This window comes from Taudactylus pleione, unplaced genomic scaffold, assembly GCF_031769625.1.
Source record: "Taudactylus pleione unplaced genomic scaffold, aTauple2 ptg000421l, whole genome shotgun sequence".
Taxonomy (NCBI): Eukaryota; Metazoa; Chordata; class Amphibia; order Anura; family Myobatrachidae; genus Taudactylus; species Taudactylus pleione.
Window position 1 is genome coordinate 618,053 of NW_028284823.1, and position 19,200 is coordinate 637,252.

Here is a 19,200-nt window from a genome sequence, read left to right on the forward strand (position 1 = left end):
TTAGTTTTCCGGGCTCTACAGGCTCCTCTGTTTGAACCTTTGAACTCCGTAGACTTCAAGTGGCTGACAACGAAGACGCTCTTTCCCTCGCTATCTCCTCTGCCCATGGGGTATCTGATTTGGCAGCGCTCTCCTGTCGCTCCACTTTTTTGATATTTCATCCGGACAGAGCTGTACTCCATACCAGGGCTAGGTGCCTCCCTAAAGTGGTATCCCGGTTTCATTTGAATTAAGAGATTGTGGTTCCGGCCCCCCAGTCCTCGTACCTCTTTCTGCAGGTGAAGCCTCCTTGGATGTGTTTGTGCGCTTCGGTTCTACATGGATCGTACGAACTCCTTTAGGAAATCAGATTCTCTTTGTGTTGTACAGCTTTCACAAGCGAGGCTGGCCAGCTAACAAACAGACTCTAGCTCGATGACTCCGGATGACAATCTCTCACGCCTACACGCAAGCTTCTTCCTGTTCCAAACCGGGTTACAGCATACTCTACTCAGTCTGTGGTTCTGCTGAACAATTGTGCAAGGCGGCCACGTGGTCTTCCGTCCACACTTTTCTACGCCTTTGATACCTGTGCCTCTCAGGCTGCTTCCTTTGGGCATGTCGGATTCTCCTTTCTGCTCAGGAGCGTTCATCCTTAGGGGAATCTGCTATGGTACATCCCCATGGTAACCCTGTGGATCCCTATGGACCCTGAAGAAGAAATTGAGTTATGGTAGACTTGCCTTTGTTAACTCTATTCCTTCGAAGTCCATAGGGTCCACAGGGCGCCCACCCTGACACACCTGGTCTCTTTTGGGTATTTTTTTCCTTGATCAATGATTCCTTAATCTTTTGGGAGAGTGAGTGTACCGTTCTTCCTTCTCCTCTTTCCTGCTCCTGCCTTGGACTTGTTTACAAAACTGTCTGCCTGTGGCTGGGTGGTATATGTGGAGGACTACCAGAGCATCCTGGGGGCTAAAGCTTTAACTGTTTGGTGCCCAGACCTTTCCGACCACACACACCTCAATGGTATCCCTGTGGATCCTATGGACTTTGAAGAAATAGAGTTAACAAATGTAAGTCTACCAAAACTCTTTATTTTTATTTTCTTTGTATGTTTTTTTCTCTCACTTTCATATATATATTTTTTTCATATCCCAAGTTGTTTGGTAATTTTACAATAATGGTTGTGTTTCCAGGAGTGACCTTGTGGATGCATACTATCCCCAGCCAGACAGGCTTGCTTCCAGGGGCCCATTACCTCAATCTCCATTTCTTGCTCTTCCTAAAGATTTGGAGTCTCTGCTCATCCCAAGGAAAAGTACAGTAAATGCGTTTCCATTGGCACAGAAGGTGACCTTTCAAGGGAAGCCATCTGCTGACTTTAAGAGCAATATGGACCGCATCGAGTCCTTAAAGGCTACAGCTGTTTCCCTCTCCTCTAGGATTGAAAATGAGGCAAAAAAGTTAGCTGGGGGTTCACTAACCTTCCCAATAGCCTGGTCCTCTGATCCTGACCCCAAACCACCAATAAAAACGGTATGGAAAAAACCAGACAGCCCTCCAGAACGAGAAAGCATAGAGGACATTTTCTCCAATAGGATTCATAAAATGCTCAGCACTTGCAAAACTCACTTCTCCCAGGATGACCTTCCTGGGGCCAACCATCTCTACAGGAAACTTCCAGAGGAATTAGTTCCTCACACAAGTACCTCTGCAGGGAGATGCGAAGGCGGAGAACAGGAAAGATCATCCATACAAGGACTTGAGAAGTGTGCAAGGCCTTCTGAATCTCCAAATAAAGCCAGCCCTTCTCCCAACTCCAGCACCAGCTCCATTAGTGAAGGACCCATACTGAGTGAAGGCAGCTTTTCTGAAGGGGATGGTCACCCCAGGAATGGGCCAGATCTACACCCAGCAGAAACACTGAACAATAAAGAGTTCTGCATCAGGGACAGCAAATCCTTTTCTCCACTTTCTGAATTCCAGCGGGAGGCAAATAAGTATCCACCATTACTGGCTTCTAATATTAGGTCTGATGTTCAAGGCCCTTGGGAAGAGCTGTCGAAAGGGAGTCCCAACAGTGTTATCAACATCTTTACCAGGACTTACCAGCTCTTTAGGAAAGGTGAGGGTGATGATTTGCCTTTTGAAAGCATTTCCCATTTTGTACCGAAACATCAATTGAATGGTTTATGTCCCATAGAACTGAATGAACGTGCTGAAGAAAATGTAACAGATTTTCGGCCTGTATATTCAGCAACCAGTTCTCAGAACAGCATCTCCTATGCTGATGACTTCATTTCATCCCAAGATAGTGAGTCAGCAACGGATTCCCAGAAAGCTGCTCATCAGAGGTTAGTGTTTATTTATGTATTTTTATTATTTTAGCTCTTTTGAATTGTTAGTCTGTTCTCAATGAGATTTTTGTTTTTTTCTTTTTCTCTCCTAAAAAGACATGTATGCGAACAAAAAATCAATGTTAAGAATCCAATTAGGTCGTCTTCCCTTCTGTCCACTAGGTCCAAGACACATAACTGCTTAATGCCAGTAATACACATTGCCTCTTTTGTACTGTGATACTCAGCGTAGAGCACTGCATAATATTTTTGCCACTAAATAAAGATAAGTAAATAATATGTTCTGTGTAATGGTAGTAAATGTGGTCAAATTTTATTTATATTAAAAAAAAAAAAGATTTCTATTTCATCCATGGGGTCACTGGAACACTGGAGTAAAGAGGTGCAGTATAACGTGCTTAAAATCACCCTCCAAAACTTTGCACTCTTCTCCCATTTATACCCTCATAATATGTTGGGTAAACTCTGTAGTTTCATATTTACTTTTTTTTTTCTCCTCCTCCAGTTCTGGCATCTAGCGACAGAGTAGGTACCATGAACAGTACTTCTTCCTGCCACCTTGCCACTCCCAGCATAGGAGACTGTCTCTGGGGACACTTGGTTACGGGACTGTAGGTAGTTAGTTGCCTGTGCCATCAGGCACCAGATCGCACACCAGAGGTTCCGTTCCTGGAGAGCAAAGCTGGGTTTCCTGACATGATCAGCATTGCCCCCCCAAGCACTGGTACCCAGACATAGAGGAGTAGGTGCAGCATCCTTGTTGCTTGGAGGTTGTTCAGGAGGTAGTGACTGATCCCAAAGTACTTTTACAAGTAATATCTACCCTGCAGGGTCCTTGCCAGGGAAAGGAGCATGAAGGGTCCTTGCCAAGATCCCTAGGGGATTAAGTGTTGCTTCCTGTGGCCTAGAATGTGTCTCGAGTTGCCTGAGATCACCCACCAGTTGCACCCATACTGGTTCTGGCATTTCCTGTGTCTCATGTGGTGTTAATAGGGCATCCAAACCAGGCTGGACACAGTGCAATTTAGATTGGCAAAAGGTTTTGCCTGCTCCAGATGCTTATTTCAGTAATCAATGCTTGGCCCTGGTCCTTCTAAGATATAATAGTAGATCAGGAAAGAAAGAAGAGGACTACCTGCAGTGCACGATCCAAGGTGGATATGTAAATAGACTTAGGCCAGGAAAAGCAGAAGAACCTTTATTATATACCATCCAGCACATCCAAAAATCTGGGACATGTGATTTATCATTTCCATGATAAAATGTATTTCCCCTGCTGTTTTTATACATAAAAGTTAGTTTGGACTGAGATTGGGCTTTACATTTTTATATTATATAGCTCATACTGACTCAAGATATCAAAGGGTTTATAGGTCGTTAGAGTAAAGGAGGTGATAGCTCTGTCTTGCAATTTCTTGAATACTCAATTAGGAAGCTATTTCCTTTCTCCTATAGCTGCAGTGCACTCACCCTGAAGGCAGCATTTGGACGTACTTCTACAAATTGTCAGGCAATGTGGTCAACCAGATATTGCCATGATGGGTTTTTGGTTGAACCACAAAGTGGACTGATTTTATTACTCAGAGAAGCGTTTCAAAAGCATTCAGTAGTAGATGCCATGTTGGTTCTTTGGAAATTAAACTAGTTTAATTGTTCTCTATGCTTTCAAAACTTCTAAGGTGTTTGCCGGCAAACTGCTTGCATCATACTCGTACCGCTTAATGGTACTGTGAGCTGTCCTTCGCCTAGGTAGTGTCGGACCACACGCCCTGGCAAAACCCACACAAGGTCGAAACGGGTTGGAGCTAAGAGACTGACAGAGCACGGTACTACTGAGTGCTACAGCGGTACAAGTGCAATATAAGCAGTTTGCCGGAAAACCAATTCTGGATCTCTATCAGACACAAAACAGTGGACTTATAGTAGGAATTTTTTTCTTTTGGAGCAGCTATCAAGCCGAGGAATTCACCATCCCAGTCTATATAGAGTCAGTACAACAACACCATTATAGTTAGTATGATATCTGCGAAAGAGGATACAGTAGTACCATCCACCAGGAAAAGTCACCACTGTTTTCCGTGCCACCAGAGATCCTATTGAACTGATTATCCACTGAAGAAATACAAATATAATAATATCCTGGACATTTTTTTCAACCCCTCTCCCTCACCTGTTGATTTGGTCTACTTCTTACATATAATATGTTGTTTGTACTGTTTGTATGTGCTGTACTCTATACTGGTACCAGTAGTCGTAGAAACCATACCGCTTAGATACAGAAAGCAGCCATATTATACAGTCCAATTACTCTTATATATTGTACACATTTACCCTTAATAAATGTTTTTGATATATAATTAAATTAATTATTGTTATGACTAGGTAAAAATCTGTTTATTCAAAATATTTGCAGTGTAAGTAGCGCTGAGAGCCCTATTTTGCCGTTATCGCTGCATAGCCCTTAGCCCTCCTTTCAGCCTAAAGTAGTGTCAGAATTCTAATTAAATTAAGATATAGTAATTCCGACTGTAGGTCATGGCCGGTTTTCTGAAGAGGATAGGCACCTTTTCTTTCTGGATGTTGTCATGTCTCTGAAGATCTGCCTGGTTTGAACTTTAGAAATTCAAAAGACTTGATTACCTATTGTTCCTTTATGATCCTATACGGTTGTTTTGTGAAAAAAAAGCAGGCTATTGCTAAGTGGATTATTTCCATAATTCGACATATATGTGAGGACACATTCCGCCAGATTGATCAGGGCCTCCTGAGTGACGCTGCAAGGGGTCTTGGCTGAGCAGCTGTGTTCGGTAGCCAAATGGACATCTTTCCATGACTTTAATGAGTTTTACAGGTTCAGTGTTTTTTGCATCCAAAGCTGCTAGTTTTGGACTAAAGATTTTGCTCACAGTAATGTTGAAGCATCTAACAGTCAGCCCGGACCTTCTCGGCCAGGGTCCTTTCCTTCACAGGGCTTTACCTCCTCCAGCTTTAACAGGGTGGCTTTTGAGACAGCCCTCATAAAATCTGGGAGGGTGGTTCTCCGATGTGGTGGTCCCAACCATGCTTCGCACTAGGTAACCAGTGTCAGCTAAGATCTTGCACAGGGTGTGGAGAACTTATTTTTAATGGTGTAAATCACGAGGCTTTAACCCTTCCGTTTCTCGCCTTTCCAGACTCCTATATTTTCAGGGTTGGATCTGGGTCTCTTTCAGAAGAAAATCATGACTCTTCCAGCAGTTCAGACTTTCCTACATGGGGTCTTGCATACACAATCTTCTTTTTGTCCCTCCAGTGGTCCCTTGGGACCTGGTTCTGGTACTCCAGGCCATCCAGTAACCTCCATTCAAGACCTTAGAAATGGTGGACCTTTGTCTCCATTTATGGAAAACAGTGTTCCTTTTGGCTATCTCCTTGGTCAGGAGTGTCTTGGAGTTGGGCACTTTGTTCCACAAGTGTCCTTTTCTAATATTCCACCACGACATGACGGATTTGCAGGCCACAGTGACTTCTCTACCAAGAATCGTGTTGCGTTTTTCACTTGAACCAGGAGATTGCAGTTCCTTCTCCAGTAGTCTCTCTACGGTCTTTGGATGTAGTCTAAGCCCTGTTGAATCTTTGTGGATAGACTAAGTAGATGCATCACATAGATCCTTTGTTCATCCTCTGATGTGAACAAGCAGGGCTGTCCTGTCTAAAAGCAGACCTTTGCCAGATGGAGCATGGTAGTTAGAGACCATGCTTATGTTTTAGCAAATCGACCTGTTTCTGATTTTGTCAGGGCTCACTCAACCAGGTCGGTGGGGACAGCTCGGCAGGGAGTTTCGGCAGAGCAACGTTGCAGGACAGCCACCTGATCCTCAGTGCACACCTTTGAAAAATGCTATTGCTTTGTTACCTACACCTCGAGATTCTAGTTTTGGGCGAAGGGTGTCGTGTACAGCACGGGAGCTTTCTCTCCCTTAGGGACAGCTTTGGGTTCCTATTGTCTCCAGTGTCCTCCATGGATGAAAAAGGAAACAGGATTTTGTACTTTACAGATATATCCTTTTCTCTTAAAAAATATCCAAAATATGAGCTATACTTACAGCTGTTTCTATGGATATCAAAAAATAGATATTTTCTGCTAAAAATAGCACTAGCTCCACCTCAATAAGGGATCTATGCCCTGTAAAGACTATTAGAGCAATTTTATTACAGCTGTGATGTTTATAGTCTTTTCAGACCAATTGGTGGAGTGGTAGATTTAAAACAGCAGTGTCCCGATGTTGTTAATTCGTGTAGCCAACTTCTAACTGTCCCTACCTTACTATTCCCCTCTCCGGGGTTCCTCCGTGTGCCGCGGCGCTTGATGGAAGTAATAGCCGTCACGTGGTGAGACCCGCACTGGTGAAGGATCGCTTAGTACTTTCTCCCTCCGGGGATTCTTCCTCGCGGCGCTGTTCTCACACTGCGTGGTGCCAGCGGCACAGGATGATGACGTCAGACGCCGGGTGGCTTACTCGAATATGGTGACCAGTCTGCTGTTGAAAGTCTTTTAGTCCTCCTCAACTCTCCAACGCGTTTCGAACCTGATGTGGTTCTTTTTCCAGGATGAGTGTGGTAGTTATGTAACTGCCTTTAAATACTAAATTTTATTCTCCAAACAGGAAGGGGTAAAACCGGAAGTCCTCAAAAAAAGCGGCAATCGCATGTTCTTTGGGACTCCATTAAAATTATTTTAAAATCTGAAAATTCTGTCTTTTGTTTTTCTTTTGTTAAAAATCATGGATGTATGATGAAAAAAAGGGTGTACAAAGTGTATAGGAGGGATAGTAAGGATATAATATTTTAAAATTAATCATTCTAAAAACGCTTTTAATTCTATATCAATATTCAAACCATTGGGTTCCAATGTGTTGAGGGTGAAAATCCATTTTGTTTCAGCTTTCTTTAACTTATTTACCAGGTCTTCACCTCTCCAGTTAGTTTTTACTTTCTGAATACCGAGGAATTTTAGTCCTTTTGGTTTTTTTTGGTGGTATTTCAGGAAGTGAGCTGAGACACTATGTGTACTTAATCCTCTTTTAATATTATAAATGTGTTCTGAAATTCTTGTCTTTATTTTTCGTTTGGTTTGTCCAATATATTGAAGACCACACGGGCATTCGAGCATATATATTGCTCCTTCTGTCTCGCACGAGATGTCATCTTTAATTTTGAAGGATGCTCCTGTTTCTTTGGACTGGAATTCCAATGCTGGTTTGGTGCTCTTTGGTTGTTGTTTACAGCCCATACATTTAGTACAATAGTAGAAGCCATTCCTATTAGTTTTTTGATTATTTTTAACCACTGGTAGAAAACTTTGTGTTAATTGTTGTTTTAGGGATTTGGCTCTCCGATATATCACTTTTGGTTTTGGTGGTAAAAATTCTTTAATATCTTGATCCAGTTGTAATATGTGCCAATGTTTGGACAAAATGTTTTCTATCTCTTTATGGTTTCCATTGAATTGTGTAATGAAAATTGGCTGTGTGTCATTTTGTTCTGTCTTTCTAGGTTTGTATTTAAGAAGTTCTGTGCGATCTAGGTTGGATATTTTACGAATTTCATCTTCAAATTTTTGTCCTTGATATCCTTTTTCTATGAATTTTCTTTTTAGTTCTTCACTCTGTTTTATATAATTCGTATCATCAGTACAATTTCTTCTAATCCTTCGAAATTGTCCTCCAGGAATATTTTCAATCCAGCTTCGATGATGATTACTGTTGTATGGTAACATATTGTTACCATTACACTCTTTAGTATGTGTTCTTGTGTGAATGTGATCATCCTTAATAAATATTTCAAGATCTAAAAATATTACTACTTCTTTACTGAAAATAGTTGTAAATTCCAGATTCATTTGATTTTCATTCAGGTAGATGAGAAAATTCTCAAGGTCTTCCTTCGAGCCACTCCACACAAAAAAAAGGTTGTCTATATATCTTCTCCAACACTTGATGTATTTTAGGAAAATATTGTTGCTCCATATATGCTGGTCCTCCCACCACGCCACAAATAAATTGGCGTAGCTGGGGGCAAAAGATGTACCCATGGCTGTGCCTTGCTCTTGGATGAAGTAGTCTCCACCATACCAAAAATAGTTGTGGCGGAGAATGAAGTCGATATTGTCCATAATAAAATTAATCTGAGTGTTCGATAGTTCTGATTGTGTGGAGAGATAGTGTCTACTGGCTTGACATCCTATTTCATGATCTATAACTGTGTAAAGTGATTTAATATCACTAGTACACAGATAGTCTGACTTGTAAATAAGTTAAAGAAAGCTGAAACAAAATGGATTTTCACCCTCAACACATTGGAACCCAATGGTTTGAATATTGATATAGAATTAAAAGCGTTTTTAGAATTATTAATTTTAAAATATTATATCCCTACTATCCCTCCTATACACTTTGTACACCCTTTTTTTCATCATACATCCATGATTTTTAACAAAAGAAAAACAAAAGACAGAATTTTCAGATTTTAAAATAATTTTAATGGAGTCCCAAAGAACATGCGATTGCCGCTTTTTTTTGAGGACTTCCGGTTTTACCCCTTCCTGTTTGGAGAATAAAATTTAGTATTTAAAGGCAGTTACATAACTACCATACTCATCCTGGAAAAAGAACCACATCAGGTTCGAAACGCGTTGGAGAGTTGAGGAGGACTAAAAGACTTTCAACAGCAGACTGGTCACCATATTCGAGTAAGCCACCCGGCGTCTGACGTCATCATCCTGTGCCGCGGGCACCACGCAGTGTGAGAACAGCGCCGCGAGGAAGAATCCCCGGAGGGAGAAAGTACTAAGCGATCCTTCACCAGTGCGGGTCTCACCACGTGACGGCTATTACTTCCATCAAGCGCCGCGGCACACGGAGGAACCCCGGAGAGGGGAATAGTAAGGTAGGGACAGTTAGAAGTTGGCTACACGAATTATTAACATCGGGACACTGCTGTTTTAAATCTACCACTCCACCAATTGGTCTGAAAAGACTATAAACATCACAGCTGTAATAAAATTGCTCTAATAGTCTTTACAGGGCATAGATCCCTTATTGAGGTGGAGCTAGTGCTATTTTTAGCAGAAAATATCTATTTTTTTTGATATCCATAGAAACAGCTGTAAGTATAGCTCATATTTTGGATATTTTTTAAGTCTGTCTTTTATGTTTATTTTTGCATAAGCGCTTTGTTTTTAAGATTTTTTGATCATGTACAAATTATACTGAGCAGCTTATCATATATACAAACAATTTTACAAAGCGCAGCACACACACATTGTATTTTAGAATATCCTTTTCTCTGATTCCATATGGGACACTGGACTCCCTCCCTGACACTCCCAACTGTTCTGGAGATTTTTCCCTGACTAGTTGTCTGGTGGGGGGTTTGTGGATGCTAGTGTTCTGTTCTCCTTTCCTTCATCCTCTAACCTTAAGGCTTAATTAGTCAAAACTTATTAGTCATGGCAGGGAGTGGGGTGCAGAGAGGAAGGAGCCTATGCTCCCAGATTTTATCCTTTTATAGTGCACAGGCTGCTTCAACGCTATCCATACCCCCACTGTCTTCCAGTTCCCCCATAGAGTCTGAGAAAAGCATTTATCTGGTAAGTACAAAAATCCAGTTTGGCTTTTTTCCTACTTGTGCCCTGTTATGGAACAATATGGAGTTTACAAAATTATTAGAAAGTGTGGTGCTAGAGATATATTGTCAATGCTGTATCAAAATGGGAAGCTAAATATGTGAGGTTGATATCCTCACCTTTTAAGTGGCACTGCCAAGATGTGCGTATACTGTACAATGGGTTGGTATGAACTATCGCTTTCTTTAATATGCAGCGAGGATAGCAATGCTTCCAGTGCCAAGGAGGAACTTCCTGTTTTCAAATCTAGAAGTGAGGGAGCATCGTCTCATTCTTCACAAACCCCCTCGGCTGTCTCATCACCTTTATCGGTTTCATCTCAGCGAGGAAGTTCAAAGCGTAAGTTACAAGCGTAGACTCCCTTTACTGTAGTTGTGTTGAACATTTAAAGACATTTGAATGTTTGGGAGCGGAGTTCAGTATAGTGTCACAACAGAAAAAGGTGGTAATAATTTTTCCCTTGTTTACCCTGTAGGAAAGGACTGGCGGAATGATAACTCCTCATTCCCTGTAATAGTTGATCAAAGCTCATTGGGTTCTGACCATAAAGGGAAAGGGAGCAAACAAACATCTCCAGTTCTGACTGCTGGCAGGGAACGGTTGTCAGGCTCTGACTCGGAAAGCACACTGGGCAATATATCTTCTCGCTCCTCTGCAAGGTACAACACTAGTTTTATTGTTTGGTTAACATAGCTGCCAGAGTACAATTATCAAGCTTGCAAAGAGGTGGTTTTTACATGTCATTATTTTACTTGTGTGGGTCAGTCTCTTGTCAGACTCTGGAAGGGATAAAAACAGTCATCCCTACAGTTTTAAAGATCCAGGAGGACGAGTACCAACCCAGTCAGGACATCCAGTATCTACAGTACTGGGATCCCAAGCACCAGGTTTAATAGCTGGGCCTGGTCAAGGTATGTGGTGAGAATTATTTCCGAATGTGTGTGAGTGCGGGTTTATGGTCCTCACCATTTATGCGGATATGTGTATTGCAGGCACTATGCGGTACTCTCCTGCTGGCCTGCAGCAACGCCTTTCTGCGGAACTGAATTATCTGGGCGCCATGGAGGAATCGGTCCGGCAGATATGTGATGTCGAGCGTGTCCGTGGGATTTCTCTGGCACAACAGGAAACCGTTTCGCTAGCACAGATCCTGAAGGTGCTTATTGATGATGCCACACTTAATTGTGGCCTTCGAAGTAGCTTTGCTTGTGTTCATCTGCCAGCGTTAGAAACTAGGGGGAAAGGAGCAAAGCTGAGTTATCCATTTGTGTGGGTTGCACATGAGAATGATGTGATTCAATTCAATAGCAATCCATGAAATGACTGCTGTAAATTATTGTTCACTTTACTGCTTTTTAGTCCGTTCCTCAAAGGTTATTATATTCAGCCTCCAAAAAGAACAGATCCTGTTATTATTCCATTCATAGACATTAATTACTACTTTTTTATTTTTTAAAAAGCAGTACCAAAGTTTCTTGTGCATTGCTCTTAAAACATCCCAAATGATACCCTGTGCATGGATCCTATTTAAGGCCCATTTAGAGGGTTGCCTCACCTTTTTTCAAATATTTAATCTCTAAAGGCTCATGATTTGCATAATGGACTTGTGGTATTCCTTGCAGGCTCAACAGCAGCGTCATGAGCAAAACATGGCTGCACTGAGACAGCAGACAGAACAAGAGACCCAAGCAAGTATGAGACAGATGGAGGAGTCTCGTCAGCAAGCAGCACAGGTAACATGAAGGATCGTAGGAAATTACCAAAACTGGTTCAGCTAAACATTTTAGGAAGCTTTACCAGACAGGGACAGAACAAGATAAAAATAGTAGTGCTGCAACATCTGAGTAGTTTGAGCTTTCTTTAATGGGGCTGTTTGAGTTTTCAAATGCTGGCTGGTATAATGAAGTTATCTAGTTGTTTTATTATACCCAGTAACTAACCTTGTTGTCCACTACTGTATTCCCGCACATGTGCACATTGCAATTAAAGCACAGGAAATATATGAAAGGCAAAGAATGTTTTTAAGGAACTTTTCAAATTAATCAGTTTAAATGTTTGAAGTGTTTACTTTAAAACATTTTCATTGCTAGGTGCTGTCTAATAACCAGAGGTGGTATCTTCTTACAGGCACAGTCGGAAATGCTTCAGCGCTTCCAGAAAACCCTACAGGAATCTGCATCCCAAAATGTGACTCGGGTTCAGGAGGTGAGCTGACTCGCATGTGTGTGTCATTCACACAACCGTCTTGCAATGACATCGCACCTGATAGGACAGGTAGTCAGAGGTTGGGGGAGGTAACAGGGAAAGGGGGGGGGTTAGAAAAAACCATACGTGTCGGGACCATTTTGTGGGCATGTCTTAAGGTGGGTACACACTGCACAGTTGATGGTCGTTCATACACACTGAACGACCATCATCTGCTTCTGGCCGCGGCACACTGCCTGATGGACAGATATAGCTGCAGATATATCTGCCATCGGCTGTGCAGCACAGCTGACGCGATATGTCTGTGAACGAAGTCGTTAACAGACATATCGCTGGTACACACCGGCTGAAGGGCACCAGATATATTGGCCGATTAATTGATTGGCCAATATATGTCAGTGTGTACCCAGCTTTAGAAAGCCTCTCCAAATTTGTTCGCAGCTGGAGAGGCACCATAGTCTAGTGTTCCCTCTAGCTCCGGCGGGAGGCAGGGCGCCGGAGCTAGAGAGGGCATGCCCGTGCGCGCGCGACCGAGAAGGGGGCGTGGTCATTGGAAAAGGGGGCGTGTCTATAAGACGCGTCCCCTTTTCGTCACTCTTGGGGGCGTGCCCGGCACTTACGGACACGCCGGGCAGCCCCCAAGCCCTGCAGACAGTGAGAATAGATGCCGGGCGCATGCGCCCGGCGTCTATTCTCCGGCGGTGACCGGGTCACCGCATGTTTCTCCACCCGCGGGACACTGCGTCCCGCGGGTGAGAACGGCTCCCGCAGGATGTTAGGGCAGGGCGCTTTTTGCCCTCCTCCTGGAGGGCAGGGTGCTTTTTGCCCTCCAGAAGGAGGGCAGGGCGCCGCGCCCCGCTAAAACAGCCTAGCGGGAACGCTAATAGTCGTATGTGACAGCATAGGCTTGCTCAGAGGCTCGATGTGCGACCAATATGCCTGATGATTCTTCTTTTGCACAGAAGCAGCAGATGTGAGACGCCGAGGTGGGCGTCTCTGCGCACAAGACATCAGCTAAATCATTAGCATATTTTTGCAAGTCCATTGAGCATGGCAGCAGCGATGGGCATTGCGTGCATCTCTGAATGAGGCCCATAACACTACCCTGTCCCATGTAGTCCTGTCCTCACTTGATCACACAAGTGGACAAGTCCCTGCCTCCAGCAACTTCAGTACTTTCATCTCCTGAAATAATGTGTACTGCTGTGAACATTTCAATGATGCGATTGTCTACAGGTGGTTCTATACATGCCCACCTATAAATTGTAACAAAAATAGGTTCTCTTCCTTATAGTTAAATGAACATTAAACTTGGTTGGCAAATAATACATTTTAAAGCATTACAGTAAGATCTGTCAGACTCCAGCTTTTAGTGTGATGAGCTGCCACTGATGGGGGATTATCTGCACGTATACAGTCTCTGTGTGCGTTTTTTTTCTCCACTCCATAAGTAGTGCTGGTAATAACATCTGTTTCTGTTGCACTAAGGTAGGTGCACAAAGTTGAAACTCATTCCCTAATTTACAGTGTCTATTTGTTTCTTGTTAGGAGCTAGACCATGGGCATGTATCTCCAACCAGCTCAGATGCTGCTATGACTTCTCCCACTGATCAACAGAAACTTCAGCGTTCTCATGGGATCAGGTATTCAAAGGGTTTATGTATTTTTGTGTAACGTTACAGGTAAAGCACAGCAGACTATTTGAAATACTGTATGCCACACACTTTCATCTATTTTGTTAGTTTTTTTTCCTTTTCGTTAATCCCCAGCCATCCAATCTGGGGGACGCTGCAGATTGTGAGTTAGAGAGGTTGGCACAGGAGTACGCACTAAAAGGTTAACTAAAATAACTCTGCCCTCCTCTAACCCTCTTCCACCTCCACTGGGCCTCAGTTTTTCTTTTAGTGCCTTTGAATGAGGCATGTTTTGTAGGTAGATGGTTTTTCTTTTGTTTTTTTCTTTCTTAATATTCTAAACGCCTCAGTCCCTGTTTGCACTTGGAGTTTCAGGCCCTGCCGTTTGGTCTGTCCACAGCCCTCAGGGTTTTCACAAAAGTCATGGCTCACATGATTCCCTTCTGAGGCACAAAGAAATCACAATCATTCCTTATTTGGATGTCCCGCTGGCGAAGGCACCTGTAGAATCTTTGTTACCTCAACATCTTGGTGGACACTCTAGAAGCTTATGGCTAGATACTGAATTATCCAAGATCCCACCTTTTCTCTCCACGGGTCTCCATTCTCCGATGTATGCAGCTCCTGCAAAAGATGGTGTTATCCTTCAAAGTGGTTCCATATTCCTGATTTCATGCTTTGGCTCTGCAGAACCAGATCCTAGCTGTGACTCTGGGTCGTCATCTAAATGGTCTTTGGTCCAGAATCAAGTCAACTCTACCCATCAGCATAATAGAATTAAGGGCGGTCAGGAATGCCCTGCTTCCAGGCTCATAATACTCTCTGCGACAAGCCTGTTCGCATCTAGTCGGACAATGCCACTGCCATTGCATATGTTAATTGCCCTGGGTGTACCTGATATAGACCTCCCGACTGTATAAAATGCTGCCCCTGGTTGAGTATCTTCAGACGGTCTTCGTGGATATGCTGACTGCGTCTTGGTCCTGCTGGTCGGGTTACTTTTATCCACCTCTGTCCATGCTGGCCAGGGCACTTCAGCGAGAGGGTTTGCCAAGCCAGTGGTTCAGACCATGCTTCAGGCTCAAAAGCCGGTCACTTCCAGAACATACTATTGTGTCTGGCAGCTCTACACTTTCTTGTGTGAGCGATGGGTCCATTTCGCCTTTTGCATCTTTTGTCCTTTCTTTAGGACGGTTTGAATAAGGGCCTTTCCCTTTCTTCTCTCAAGGTTCAGCTGTCTGTATTTTCTCAAAGACAGTTGGCAGTCATCCCAGAGGTGCAGACCTTTCTTTAAGGTTTGAACCTCTTTACGTTCCTCCTATCCTACTGTGAGCGTTACCTTTGGTTTTGCAGGCTCTTTAAAAAACTCAATTTTGAGGCTTTCGAGTCCGTGGAACTACGTTATCTTACTTTGAATGTGGTTGATCTCCTTGCCATTGCTTCAGCTTGACAAGTGTCAGGATTTGCTGCCTTATCCTGTAATCTCCGTTTGTGATATTTCATTCAGACAGGATTGTCTTACATGACCAATTGAACATAAATGTAAACACAATTTGTTATAGTAGGGATCGCGCTCTCTTTAGTGAATGTTGTAGATTGGACCCCACTTGCAGAAACACTGTGAGTGAAATAATGCAGACTGGATATATACCAAGGGGGATGTACAAAGTAATTTATTTATGTCACTCGCAGTATAGTGAGGACTAACTGTTTAAAATACATGCATGTGGCAGCTAATAATCTGCGTGGTTTATGCAGGTGAACATGTGCAGGTGATGGGGAGAGATGGGGGGGGGGGGAAGGGGGAATGGACAGGCACAACACAGATGGATCGTGCAGGGGACAGTCCAGTGACGTGACTAAGTGTGCAGGGGGAGGGCGTCCCGCACCCCACTGCACTGAGCAGCTGATAGTAGTTATGAGCTGTTAGTATCACAAAGTCAGGGTTGAAGTACAACAAGTCTAGATGACAGTCTTGGTGAGGCCTCACCTTATCTTCTTTCTTGGTCCGGGTCCTGGTATCTTCTTTTGGCAGTCTTCATCCACTCCTGCTATAGCCGTGGGTCAGACCGTGTTCCAGCGTGCGCCTTCAGTGCGGCTGCTGGTTTGGTCTCCACAGTATGTCAGGTGCTGAATCCCGCCCGGACCCGAGATCTCGCGGGCTAGAGGGGAAGAGCAGGCTCCAGACTACTGTGCGCTCAACTCTGCTGGGAGGAGACTTGGGCAAGCGGAGGTACGTGTGATAGAGGTTTGTGATGAGAAGCTCCTACGCGTGTCGGCTAACCTCTAGGAGTTGTGAATAGCACCATCTTAGAGATGGGAATATATAGAGTCCTGTGGGCGGGAAGTCTGTAATACATCACTGGGCTATTAGGGGTTGTTATGGTAACGATCGGGCCGCACTGCTGTCCAGAGTGAGAATGACAGGTGATTTGGATTGTTTGAATAAGGTCACCAGGGCAACTGAATAATGTGAATGAACCTGCATGGTGCTTAAGCATAATATAAAGCAGCGAACATTTTGTGAAGTAAGGGAAATAAAGGCGGTTGCCCTTTAGTTAATTGAATGAAAATAAAAAATAATAAAAAATAAAAACATGGGTAAACTGAAGTTTAAAAAGGAATGGAAATGGGTGCAGTCCATACTCGTTGATGGCTATAGGATTGGCAATGTATAGGAAAGACGTATATATGTGTGTATATATATATATATATATATATATATATCCAGAGAGAAGCGGCACTCAAACGGACTTTACATACAAAGATACCACAGGTAAACGTAACTCCTACCTGTGGTATCTTTGTATGTAAAGTCCGTTTGAGTGCCGCTTCTCTCTGGATACATGCTCTTTTATGCAGTGCACCTCGGCTGTTGCCCGCTGTATTGGAGTGCCATTCCTAATCGTGTGTGTGTATGTATATGTATATATATATGTGTGTGTGTATATATATATATATATATATATATATATATATTTATTAACTTGATTAGAATAAGAATGAAATTAATTATATATTTATTATTATTTATTTATTTATTAACAGTTTCTTCTATAGCGCAGCAAATTCCGTTGCGCTTTACAATTTGAATCAAGATTAACATTATACTGGGTTGTAAAAGACATACATACATGACATACATAAGGGTAAGAGGGACCTGCTCGCAAGCTTACAATCTATAGGATATATATATATCAAAAGACACAATACAGTCAGGTGCATAAATATTGGGACATTGACAGAATTTTCATATTTTGGCCTCTATTCACCACCACAATGGCTTTGAAATGAAACAAACAAGATGTGCTTTAACTGCAGACTTTCAAATTTAATTTGAGGGTAATTACATTAAAAATTAGGTGAACGGTGTAGGAATTACAACTGTTCCTATATGTGCCTCCCACTGCCTTTATTTCCCTAACTTCACAAAATGTTCGCTGCTTTATATTATGCTTAAGCACCATGCAGGTTCATTCACATTATTCAGTTGCCCTGGTGACCTTATTCAGACAATCCAAATCACCTGTCATTCTCACTCTGGACAGACGCCCTCCCCCTGCACACTTAGTCACGTCACTGGACTGTCCTCTGCACGATCCATCTGTGTTGTGCCTGTCCATTTCCCCTTCCCCCCCCCCCCCCCCCCATCTCTTCCCATCACCTGCACATGTTCACCTGCATAAACCACGCAGATTATTAGCTGCCACATGCATGTATTTTAAACAGTTAGTCCTCACTATACTGCGAGTGACATCAATAAATTACTTTGTACATCCCCCTTGGTATATATCCAGTCTGCATTATTTCACTCACAGTGTTTCTGCAAGTAGGGTCCAATCTACAACATTCACTAAAGAGAGCGCGATCCCTACTATAACATAAATTGTGTTTTACATTTATGTTCAATTGGTCATTTATCACACTAGTTTAGATTGGGACATCTAAACATAGGGATCTGCAGCACTCACATCAATTGCTTCTAGTACCTACAGTGAGCGCCGAGAAACGGATCTACGTGATCTCCCTCTAAATACAGGATTGTCTTAAATGCCTAGCCATCTTTCATGTCTAAGGTGGTTTTGCTGTTCCATTTGAACCAAGACATTGTTCTCCCGAATTTTCCGGGTTCGTCCTAGTCTTCTGGCTTGGCTGCATTATGCCTTTTCGATGTAGTGCATGCCTTGTGGATTTATCTTGACAGTCCTTGGTTCGGCCTTTTGTTCCTCGTGGATTCACCCAAACTTGACTGGCCAGCCTCCAAGACCTCTGTTGCTAGGTGGATCAGTGCTGTCATCCAGCAGGCATATTTGTCTTCCAATAAATCAGTCCTTGGGCGATTCGACATGGTACCTTGGTGGAACAGTTGTGCAAGGCGGTAGCCTGGGCCTCTGTGCATACTTTTACAAAATGTTACCAGTTACATATTTTTGCCTCCTGTGACGTAGCTAGCAGTGCAGATAGCCTGGGCAGTGTATGAACGGTCAGTTCGCCTGACCATTCCGCCTGCTGCAGCTATCGACAGCTACAGCTTGGCGATGCCCTATCCCTACAGCAAGGACAGTGCTGCTGCCGGCTCAAGGGTTGCACGCAGGATCTCGTGATACTTGCGAGATCCCGTGCATGCTCAGTGGAGCCAGCTGGGACTGAGATACAGCGCATCAGCACTAGGCTGATGCACTGTGGGCTCTAGCAGGGATTGCTGGAGGGGGGCAGTTAGCAATTCCCCTCTCCGGCCGATTACATTATAATACATCTCATTATTAGTGCTTCCTGCTTCGCCTCTAATCCACAGTCTGCATTGTCTTCCAATGGATTGTAAGGAAATAATTTTACGGTGAATACAAAAATTATATTTTCTACTTCAGGGTCCATAGGGTATCCACAGGATACCTTGGGGTATAGGTGTGACGTCAGTCGCAGGGCACCAAAGAGTTAAGCTTTCAGCCTCCCAGGATGCACTAGGTCCCCCTCCTATACCCCGCCCCCGGGCCAAGGCACCTCAGTTTAGTTTGGTGCCCGGCCGGAGTCGGGTGCACCTGTTGGAGTGGGGGCTAGAAGAGCCCCTGAAGCTTTTTCTTCATGCAGCTGTGGCTGCACATCTGGATGAACAGCATGGACAGTCAGTCCTGACGTCCATGCTGTCTTCCCTACACCCCGCCGGTACCAGAATGCCGGTACTGATCCGGGGATGCTGGTGGCCGTCTGGGGTCACAGCTAGCGGTGACCCCAGATGCTCCGGACCATGGCCGGATTCAAGGGGGACAGAGGTAAGCAGCGGGGTCCCGCGGTGGGTCCCCGCTGATCACATGGTCCTAAGTCCCCAGGCAGGGGACTCCCTGGGGACTGGCTGCAG

General features: G+C 43.6%; 1 protein-coding gene across 6 annotated transcripts in view; it reads left to right on the forward strand.

Moving 5' to 3' along the window:
- Positions 1 to 19,200, forward strand: part of CEP350 (centrosomal protein 350) — an 84,552-nt gene that overhangs the window by 33,648 nt on the left and 31,704 nt on the right. For all 6 annotated transcript variants that reach the window (XM_088447150.1, XM_088447145.1, XM_088447148.1 and 3 more), the window contains 9 exons: positions 1,179 to 2,107; positions 2,186 to 2,336; positions 10,202 to 10,344; positions 10,481 to 10,664; positions 10,771 to 10,916; positions 10,998 to 11,161; positions 11,628 to 11,738; positions 12,133 to 12,210; positions 13,759 to 13,853. In XM_088447150.1, the coding sequence (XP_088303276.1) occupies positions 1,179 to 2,107; positions 2,186 to 2,336; positions 10,202 to 10,344; positions 10,481 to 10,664; positions 10,771 to 10,916; positions 10,998 to 11,161; positions 11,628 to 11,738; positions 12,133 to 12,210; positions 13,759 to 13,853 (2,001 nt within the window). The remainder of the gene's footprint in view (positions 1 to 1,178; positions 2,108 to 2,185; positions 2,337 to 10,201; positions 10,345 to 10,480; positions 10,665 to 10,770; positions 10,917 to 10,997; positions 11,162 to 11,627; positions 11,739 to 12,132; positions 12,211 to 13,758; positions 13,854 to 19,200) is intronic.